Genomic DNA, 10884 nt, shown 5'->3' with positions numbered 1-10884 from the left:
CGTTTCTGTGCGAGGGCTTTCTCTAGTTGTGGCGAGCGGGGGCCACTCTTCATCGCGGTACGTAGGCCTCTCACTATTGCGGCCTCTCTTGTTGCGGAGCACAGGCTCCAGATGCGCAGGCTCAGTTAATTGTGGCTCACGGGCCTAGTTGCTCCACGGCATGTGGGATCTTCCCAGGCCAGGGCTCGAACCCGTGTCCCCTGCATTAGCAGGCAGATTCCGAACCACTGCGCCACCAGGGAAACCCTATCTGACGTTTTGATGGTCACAATCCTCTCATCATTAGCTTGTGTATACAAAAGATCAACTGATGTTCAAATGATGAGGCTGAGCCCTGCAGGTCTCCGAAGTGCCTTGTGCATCAGAGACGGATTTAACAACATCCAGAGTCACACTGTTCTGAAAGTATTTAAAATACTCTACCACATGCTACTCTTTTGAAAACTGAGAATCCACATAGGGTATATAGGCACTTGATTTCAGCTAAAGCAGTACTTTGTAAGTTATAGGACCTGATTCCCTAACCGTGCTGGTTCACAGGAAATTCACGGTATCTTCCTCATTTCATAATCAACAGTGTGCCTTTCCCAAAAGTCGCCTAGAGAAGACAGAAGGAACTACAGTTCCATATTCTTAAATCCTCATTCAGGATTTCACACAGAGACCCTCTTTGCCTTTCTGAGCATATGAAAGCACAAGGCTTTAAGCCACCGAGAATGGTACTACGCGTTTCCTATGGCAGACAGGGCGGGGAGCTGGCACGGAAGCGTCTGGTATCTTCAAGTCTTCCATAATTAGATTCATTTTTCCTCCTGTTCTAAAATATTTGAGCTGTCTCTGTTATATGCCTGGTCCTTCCTTTCTCTCAGCCTTTTGCTTTAGGTGGATATGTTAACCGCTGGCTGGCATCCAGGAAGCTTGGTGTCACATGTGTTAAAAGTTTCATCAGTCAGGGTGAAAAGACTCAGAAAACTGCTAACTGCTTCTTTCTGTCACGTCTTCTGAGTCTTCCGTGGTGAGAGACGATGAGGTTCAGCTAAAAACCAGCTGTTTCTCCAAGCCTTATACTTGAACAAGGCCAAATTCATCCTGATTCTGTTTCATATCCATTTTTCCTTACTTCAACATGTGTTGCCATTTTCCCTTTGCACATCTCAACTTCCGTTCCTCTTGATTTCCTGACTCATTCATGGCTCAATTTACTCTCAGATAAGGACTCTGGGGGAATTATCTGCCATTACTACTTCACAGAAAATGAGTTTATACCGTTATCTCATTACTACTACTGGACTTTTGTTCCTTTAATTCAAAAGGATGCATCACTGCCGTATGGATAAATTACAGTACAAAACTACCAACTTTCCATTTCCCTCTTTCTCCTACTTTTCATTTTCTCTGTAGAAGCTCCCTTCCCTAGATAATCTGTTTCGATTTATACACACCATACCACAGAAAAACAAAGTAACAGTGACTTACTGAAAGAGCCCCTATTAAAAGATTTCATGCCAACAGGTGGCTTGGAGACTCACCTCCAGGGCCTCTCTCCTCTTCTGAGTGAGCGTTCCCAGCCTGTCCCACTGGTCACAGATTTTCTGGCACCGATCATTGATGTTCACAGCATCGTGATAGTCTAGTTCACTATCAGAAGGGAAAATAAAGATTGACTTTCCCAGGTGACGTGAAGAAAAGTGGACATGGGCTCAAAATAAACAGATGATAATTTTTTAAAAAAAAAAAAAGATCTGATGGGGAACTGGCAGGGTATTTCAGGGTTTTGTTCATCATCACCATCGCAAACATGATCACTATTCCCTTACATCATGAGAAGAATTAGTAAAACTCTTGGTGGTCAACAGATTTCTAAACAGAGAGAAACGCTGTCTTCTCGACACTGTAGGCTAACTCTATTCTCCCTTTGTTTTCTTGGCCAGGCCTCCGGAGTGCATTATTTTTAAGTGGTGATGTACCTGTAAATGAAGCCAAGTATCTGACCTGGAGGACAGTCCCAGGGGCTGTGCTGAAGCCACGGGGATGGGAACATCAAATGAGTCATGCGGGAGGGAGGGAGGGAGGGAGGGATCAGCTTGCACCCCTTCGTGTCCTTGGCTGCCCTCAAAGGGCACGGGGCTGGATGGGGCACCATGTCCAGGAGGGGCACTGGGCCGCTGAGCCTGGCAGGACAGAGCCCTTCCTCTTCTGACAAAGATTCCAACTCGTCTTATGCCATTCGTGTGACAGCAGGAACAAAATGATTTCTCACTCCGTAGTCCCTCTTCCTCTCCAGCCCCGTCTGTACATCCTAACGGGATCTCTGTGACGTGAAGTAACTTGAACTTACCATTCAAGCAGATTCTCGACTAGATGGTTAACCTATTATCTCTGGGGGTAAAAAGTTTGAATCCTGGACAAAATGTAATCACCCTTTTAGTTAAGATGAAAGCAAGACTCAGGGAGGTTTAAAGACATCTTCAGGAGACTTCTCCTTCAAAAATGGTCCAAGGTGAGGCTTTTAGGAAACTCCCTCCTATCCATCCAAATCCATTTCCCTGAAGCTTAAGTTTATTTCTTCTTCCAACTCTAAATGAAGGCAATGGTTGTTTATTACTTGTTTTTTCTCTTAAGTGATATTAGCTTGTCCTTATTGAATGTTACTGTTTCTTTTACTGAATAAAGAAGATGCATACAGTTGTGATCTGAGTGTCATTTCAGTGGGTAAGAAGCTCCCTATCACCTGATGAAAGCCTGTCCAGCTCTTAAGAGCAGCTTTCTACATACACACACTTCACTAATTGAGATGGATTGAGATTCTGTGCTTATTATTATAACCAGGTAACCAAAGCCAACCAAAATACACCAGCAATGTGCACAGCCTTGAATACAAAGTGAAAAGGCCATGGCCCTTCAAAATGCAACTATTAAAGAACAGAAAGATTTCAAAAACAAAAACCTAGGAACCGTCTACTGATCCACAATGGAGACATCAACACTAATCTCTCCATGGTTATCTTTAGGGTGTACATTTTTCCCTCTTCTCTAATTCATACGTACTAGCTCTATTCCTACTTGCTTTCAAGAACTTAGGGTTTGCATAACTGTGCATACTATTTTTATTTTTTTTAATAAATTTATTTATTTATTTTTTGCTGTGTTGGGTCTTCGTTGCTGCACGTGGGCTTTCTATAGTTGCAGTGAGCGGCGGCTACTCTTCGTTGTGGTGAGCAGGCTTCTCATTACGGTGGTTCCTCTTATTGCAAAGCACGGGCTCTAGGCGCGCAGGCTTCAGTAGTTGCGGCACGCAGGCTCAGTAGTTGTGGCTCACGGGCTCTAGAGTGCAGGCTCAGTAGCTGTGGTGCACAGGCTTAGTTGCTCTGCGGCATGTGGGATCTTCCCTGACCAGGGCTCAAACCCGTGTGCCCTGCATTGGCAGGCGGATTTTTAACCACTGCGCTACCAGGGAAGCCCTATTTTTATTTTTTGTACTTTAAGAACTGCACGAACATGTTCGTTATTTTAGAAAAGGTAAAAAGGAAAGGGAGACTAATAACAGTAAGATGAGCACATCTTTAAATTCTGTGGTTCCTCTCTCGACTGTGTAAAGAAATACGCATTGAGGATAACCGAGAATAATAATAATATAAAATTATTACTTAAATTTTAAGGGCAACACTTAAAACCATTCCAAATTACTTATGGGAGCTATGATAGAGCATTCAATTGCTTGAGTTTCTCCCCCTTATTTTATTTGTAATTGTTAACAAGCAGCCAAACAGCCAACATGCAAGAAGCATGAGAAATAAGAGTAAGGCCACAAACACAGTGAACAAATTAGATATGAAGACGACAAATAATTAAGAATATATTTAGGCAAGGCCAAATAGGAAGATACTCTTAAAAGAGGCCATCTCAATCATCTGGTTAAGAGTGAGCAACATGGGGGTCTTAAAATGTAACATATCATAATAAACATTTATTATTGGTTGTTTAAAGTTATCATTATGTGACAGGCTCTAAAAATTGTGCAAATATATCCGTGGTTATAATGAAAGAGAAGTAGGGAATGAAATTCTGTATTTATCAAAAAGAAGCAAGGGTCTTAAAAAAAAAAAAAAGCTTAGAAACACCGCAGGGAGGCCCCTCTCCCAGAGGGTGGCCACAGCCAGAGGCAGCACCACCTGGACCAGCAGGACCTACAACTCCCACTGGGTAAACCAGCCTGGGCTCAACCTCATGCTAGCTCCTCCCATAAAATAAAAAGCATGAAAAAGAAATGGCACTTATTTGACAACAAAGAAAAGTGGGGCCTTAATGTTTCTTCTTTCAGAGGTGTCTTGTTTTTGGTTTCTGGGTGGGCAGTGTGGTCCCGTCTCCTGCACCCAGGCCTGGGTGAGGCCACCTTTGCGAGCCGTGCTCTGTCCTGTTACTTGTTTCTCATCCTCTTGGATACGAAGCTGCCTGTGCTGGGGCTGGGGGTGCTGCCCAATGGGAGGACACAGGGATGCTACCACAATCAAAGCACCAGAGAGGAAGTCAGTGCATCTCCTTATATATAAAAAAAAGGGCTTCCCTGGTGGCGCAGTGGTTAAGAACCTGCCTGCCAATGCAGGGGACACGGGTTCGAGCCCTGGTCAGGGAAGATCCCACATGCTGCAGAGCACCTAAGCCCATGCGCCACAACTACTGAGCCCGTGCTCTAAAGCCCGTGAGCCACAACTACTGAGCCCATGCGCCGTAACTACTGAAGCCCACGCGCCTAGAGCCCACGCTCTGCAACAAGAGAAACCACTGCAACAAGAGAAACCACTGCAAGAGAAACCACGCACTGCAACCAAGAGTAACCCCCGCTTGCTGCAACTAGAGAAAGCCCGCGCCCGTGCGCAGAACAAGGCCCAACACAGCCAAAAATAAACAAATAAAATAAATAAATTTATTTTTAAAAAAGGACCTTTTTTTTTTTAGACTCCACATATAAGTGATATCATATGATATCTGTCTTTCTCTGTCTGGCTTACTTCACTTCTTCACTTAGTATGATAATCTCTAGGTCCACCCATGTTCCTGCAAATGGCATTATTTCATTCTTTTTTATGGCTGAGTAGTATTCCATTGTATATATGTACCACATCTTCTTTATCCATTCATCTGTCAATGGACATCTGTCAATGGACATTGACATTTAGGTTGTTTCCATGTCTTGGCTACTGTAAATAGCACTGCTATGAACACAGGGGTACATGTATCTTTTTGAATTTCAGTTTTCTCCAGAAATATGCCCAGGGATTGCAGGATCATATGGCAACTCTATTTTTAGTTTTTTAAGGAACCTCCGTACTGTTTTCCATAGTGGCTGCACCAATTTACATTCCCACCAACAGTGTAGGAGGGTCCCCTTTTCTCCACGCCCTCTCCAGCATTTATTATTTGTAGACGTTTTGATGATGGCCATTTTGACTGGTATGAGTTAGTACCTCATTGTAGTTTTGATTTGCATTTCTTTAATAATTAGCAATGTTGAGCATCTTTTCATGTGCCTGTTGGCCATCTGTATGTCTTCTTTGGAGAAATGTCTATTTAGATCTTCTGCCCATTTTTTGATTGGGTTGTCAACAAGGACCTACTGTATAGCACAGAGAACTGTACTCAGTATTTTGTAATGACCTAGAAGGGAAAAGAATCTGAAAAAGAATAGATATATATATGTATAACTGAATCACTTTGCTGTACATCTGAAACTATCAAACACAACACTGTAAATCAACTATATTTCAATTAAAACAAAAAACAGGACCAATCCCGTCACAGGGTCCTCTGGCTTGGTTCTATGGATACATCTAGGACAGGACAGGAAAGGCAAGCTCCCCTGCCCCTCTCTGGGAATGCCTGGGGAAGCTCTCCACCGAGTCCTCACTTGGACCCAGGGCTCAATGTCAGCACTGGCACCCACACAGAGCACGTACTTGAGCTCCTGCGCGATGGCCGCGATCTGCTCCACGCGGTCCTGGTGCGCCGCCAGGTCACTCTCGAATGCCTCGTGCTTCCGCAGCAGAGCCCGGACTTCGGTCAGAGACGCCGACTCGTAATCCTTCTGCAGCAAGATCTGCTCTTTGCCTGCAATGGTTGTAGCAAGGGAATGTGAGTGCTGTCACACTTCAGCCTCTATGCAAAGTACTGGGTGATTCCATAGAACCAAGAGGAGGAAAGAAGGACAGCCCCGAGAGGCAGAGGCCACATTTCAATTGGAATTCAGGCTGTCACTCTGCTAAGGCCCCGAGTCCCTCTGTGTTCTGAAAGCTCGTGTCTACAAATACTGGGCGGAAAGCACGCTGAGCACTTTCTAAATAACAAGTCTGTGATAAACCTAAGAAGCAAGTATCTGACTTTCCCGTGAGATGCTCAGTTAAGTTAGTAATTATTAGCTCACAGAAATTACCTGGGATTATTAGGTAAAACATTTGTACTCTATTTGTCTGCCCATGGGCTCAACCTTTACTCCAATTCTTTTTGTTTGAAAGCTTTATTCTTTTAATGTGGTTAAATGCAGCTTGTGATTTTTTTTTTTTTTTTTTTTTTGGCGGTATGCGGGCCTCTCACTGCTGTGGCCTCTCCCGTTGCGGAGCACAGGCTCCGGACGCACAGGCTCAGCGGCCATGGCTCACGGGCCCAGCCGCTCCACGGCATGCAGGGTCTTCCCGGACCGGAGCACGAACCCGTGTCCCCTGCATCGGCAGGCGGACTCTCAACCACTGTGCCACCAGGGAAGCCCCCAGCTTGTGATTTTTTATGTAATAACATTAGAAAAATTTCTCTCCGAAACTCCACCTATTTCCCCACAAATACGTCCTAAGTTAAGCAACTGCTGTGGTTATAACTGGACCCATTTTTATTCCCTGGTTGATGACCTTTAAGAATTTAATTCCACAAAGCTAGACATGGAAAACAAGTGTTCACATGTTTAATGACAACACAGCACTTACCATCTGCCAGATACCAATTTTACTACTTTATAAATACAAACTCATTAAGTCTTCATCAAAACCCTGTGAGGGAGGTATGATTGTTATTCCACTTTGGAGAGGACGCTGAGGCCCTGAGAGGTGAGAATGCATCCAAGGCCCACAGCTGGGAAGTATCAACTGCATGTCTGTGCCTGTGACCGTCTCGCTGAGCAACGCCAACAATCAAGCAGCAAGAAAGCAAAAGGGACCCAAGGGATGAGGGGAACCTCCCTGCCCTTCCTCGAAATAGATTACCATGCAATGAGGTGAATGTTTTGTTCTTTAACCTCAGCAAACAGCAGAGCCAAAAAACTGAGCCAAAAAACTCATGACCATAGTATCACGGCCATGGAAACAGGTATGTCTGCAAGGCCTGAAAGTAGATGAACCTAAGTGAAACAAAGGAGTTAAGACTATAGAAAATCACACCTCGTGTTCTTCCTTTCCAAGCAGATTTTCTAAGTGGGCAATTATATGTTGCTTTGCGGCACTTAATAAACCTTCCATCAGCAGAAGCTAGTGTCTGGGCCAGGGCTGTCTGACCCGCAGTTAGGGAATAAACAGATGCTTGTGGAATCAGATAGAAGAAAGCGGGGGAGTCAGGAGGAGGCAGATACCCTATGCAGGTAAGTGTGGGAAGAACGCATTGTGAGTCCTGTTTTATAAAAACATCCATCTTCATACTCACCTCCTTTTTTTTTTCTTTCTTTTTTTTTTTGGCTGTGCCACGCTGCTTGCGGGATCTTAGTTCCCCAACCAGGGATTGAACCCGGGCCACGGCAGTGAAAGCGCCGAGTGCTAACCACTGGACCACCAGGGAATTCCCCACACCCACCTCTTGAAGAACCACAGTACCTGGGACAGCAGACGAGAGAGGGGCGAGGGCAGCTGCCCACAGGGTCACAGGCACCAGGGACAGTGGTCACTGCACGTGGGGCTCTGTCCATAGCTCAGGCCCGATTCTCCAGGAGCCCCACCGCATCCTGTGGACTCACCGTAGGCCCAGGTTTCGTGCGTGGACGCCTTCTGCCGGAACTTCTCTGCCAGGTGCTCCACGCGCTCCAGCCTCCGGATCTCATTCAGCAGCCATTCCTCGTAGCCCTTCTCCGCCTGCTCCAGCCGCTGCCAGGCGCCCGCGATGTCCTGGGATGGGTGGGGACCGGCGAAGGCGCGTCCGTTACGCCCTGGCCTCCTGGGCCTCTCTACGAATCCCCTCCACCACGTCCAACAGTGTTTTCCTTTGTGTCTTCTTGTCTTTCCCTCACCCCTGTGCCTCCACACCCGCCCCAAATAGCCATTCAAATGTTTTGGCTTCTAAACATCTTCATTACCACTGCACCCTTTTAGACCTAAGATCACGGTTCTCATCGGCAAACATTTAACCTGATGCTTCTCCGGATGTGGACAAAGGCTAACGGGGCTTTAATTTTCTGGCTACGAGAAGATGAAGCCTCACAGTGACTCAGCCCAAAACGACTCTGACTCAGCGACTGGGTTCAGTCAGCCATTAACTGTCTCCCCGGCATCACGCACGTGCCAGGCACAGTGAGAGCCTTGGATATAAGAGTGAACAACAGCACCTGTAAAGTTCCCTGGGCCCCTGTGCAGCTTTCATGATTGTTGGGGGAGAAAGACATTAAATAAGGCATTCAACAACAAGTGTAATTCCTATTTCCGATAGCGATACACTCTGAAGGAAAAACAAATCACGGTCAAGGGATGCTGATGAGAGCCCAGTCGGGGCAGTTCCTTTAGGTGGGTTACTGAGAGGAGACCCCTCTGAGGAGGTGGCATTGGAGCCCAGACCTCACTCATGGAAAAGCCAGGTATGTGATGAAGTGGGGGACGAGCTAAAGGCCCGAGGACGGGGTGCGCTCCACGTAGGGGAAGGACCACAGCAGGCGCGGCGGCCGCATAGTGGGTGAGGGGTAGAGCAGCCAGAGACATGGTCAGCAGGGTGGCCATGGGGTCAGACCACATCGGATCCCAGATAAGGAATCTGGATCTTATTCTAAGTATTTCGGGAAGTCACTGGAGGGTTCTGAGAAGAAAGGAGACACGCTCTGATTTATATTTTAAAAAGATGATGGCAGCTGCTACGTAGAGAATGCATTTTAGGGGAAAAAGAACAAGAAAAGCAAGTGAGAGGGTTACTGCAAGGTTGAAGGAGAGACACTGGTGGCTTAGCATAGGCGACAGCAGCTGAAGGGCTGCTCAGACTTAAGATATAATCTGGACGCAGAGCCAGTGGCACTGGCTGAGGAACCAGGTACAAGAAAGGGACAGACCAGGAGGATCAGTGATGACACCTGGGGTCGGGGCTTTAGTAACTTAGGGGATGGTGATGCTATTTACTAAGACAGAGATCACTGCGGGAGGACTCTTGGATGTTAGGTTTTGAGACATCCAAGAGACTCTATGAACCTGGAACTGGGGGAGAAATCAGAGCTGAAGATGTAAATTTGGGAGGTGTTGCCATTACAGCTGGTAGTTAAAGTCACGGGCCTGGATGAGGTCACCTGCAGGTATCAAGACAGAGGAAGAAGGTCAGCATCCCTGTACCCACAAACCATCCACCTACACACAGCCCAGGGACAGGAGGAGGCAAAGCTGTGAACAGCGACGGGAAGGACTCGGTGGTCAGGTGGGAGGAGCTCAGCTAAGTTCAAGGGTGGAAGGAGTTTCAAGAAGAAGGCCATGGTTACAGCTATGGCGAACATGAAAATAAAAGTGACCACTAGGGGGCTTCCCTGGTGGCGCAGTGGTTGAGAGTCCGCCTGCCGATGCAGGGGACATGGGTTCGTGCCCCGGTCCGGGAATATCCCACATGCCGAAACAGCGGCTGGGCCCGTGAGCCATGGCCGCTGAGCCTGCGCGTCCGGAGCCTGTGCTCCGCAACGGGAGAAGACACAACAGTGAGAGGCCCACGTACCGCAAAAAAAAAAAAAAAAGTGACCACTAGGTTGTCAACACGAACGCCGTTGACTTTGAACAGAACAGTCTGTCTTAGGGTGGACGGAAGCCGGATTACTTACTGCAGGTTGAAGAGTAAAAGACATAAAGGAACGGGAAGCGACCAAAAACCAGTACCATAAAGAACTCTCTCTAGATGTCCTGCTACAAAGGGGAGACGAGAAACAGAACAGGTGCTGCAAGGAGGTGTGGAGTCATAGGAGGTTTTCATTTTCGTCTGGCAGATGCTAGAGCGCTTCCTATGCGGCTGTGAAAGCTTCAGCAGAGCGGGAGAAACTGATGATGCAAAGAGGGATGTAAATATGGGACTGAGGCCTGGAGAAGGTGAATCGGGGAGATGGTGACAGGAGGGGACAGAGGACCTGTGATCTAGATGCTGGTCCACCTAGAGGCGGGGAGGAGAGGAAGGGGACCGTCATCATTAGGTGTTTGTCAGAGGCCTGTTCTGCGTGAGGCACCAAGAGCAGTGAGGGTCAAGAACTGCATGACGGCAGGGAGAAAAGTATCCAGAAGGGAGCGGTCACAGGGCCAGAATTACAGTCAGTGCCTCTTCTCAGTGGCCCATCAGAGGAAGGACTTTGGGAAAAGAAAAAAGAAAAGGGGGGGCTGCCCCGGGGCCAGGGGGCTACTCACCGACACCATCTTGCCCTCAGAGGGCATGAAGGCCGGCCGGTTGCTGATCCTCAGCTTGGTCTGCAGGGTGTTGAAGTTGATCTCCAGCTGGCACTTCTCTTGCACCTTGGGAGGCTTGTGCTTCCGGCGGTAATCCCGAAAGTCCTCCAGCTTCTTCTGCATGGCCTGCATGGTCTTCTCAGGGGTCCGGTTCTCTAGCCAGGGGATCGTGCGCTGAATCCATTCCAAAAGCTGTTCCCAAAACACACACACACACACACACACACACACACACACACACACACAC

At 47.2% G+C, this 10884-nt stretch overlaps 1 protein-coding gene across 1 annotated transcript in view; it reads right to left on the bottom strand.

Annotated features, from left to right (window-relative positions):
* ACTN2 (actinin alpha 2) overlaps window positions 1–10884 on the bottom strand; it is a 77512-nt gene that overhangs the window by 12955 nt on the left and 53673 nt on the right. Inside the window, exons 10-13 of the mRNA XM_029201013.1 lie at window positions 10599–10829; window positions 7988–8135; window positions 5955–6105; window positions 1530–1638 (exon numbers count right to left, since the gene is read on the bottom strand). Of these exons, the coding sequence (XP_029056846.1) occupies window positions 1530–1638; window positions 5955–6105; window positions 7988–8135; window positions 10599–10829 (639 nt within the window). The remainder of the gene's footprint in view (window positions 1–1529; window positions 1639–5954; window positions 6106–7987; window positions 8136–10598; window positions 10830–10884) is intronic.

This window comes from Monodon monoceros, unplaced genomic scaffold (assembly GCF_005190385.1).
Source record: "Monodon monoceros isolate NGI ecotype Baffin Bay Population unplaced genomic scaffold, NGI_Narwhal_1 Super_Scaffold_4, whole genome shotgun sequence".
In the NCBI taxonomy this organism is placed as follows: Eukaryota; Metazoa; Chordata; class Mammalia; order Artiodactyla; family Monodontidae; genus Monodon; species Monodon monoceros.
The sequence above is the reverse complement of the archived record's forward strand: the minus strand, read 5'-3'. Positions and strand labels throughout refer to the sequence as shown.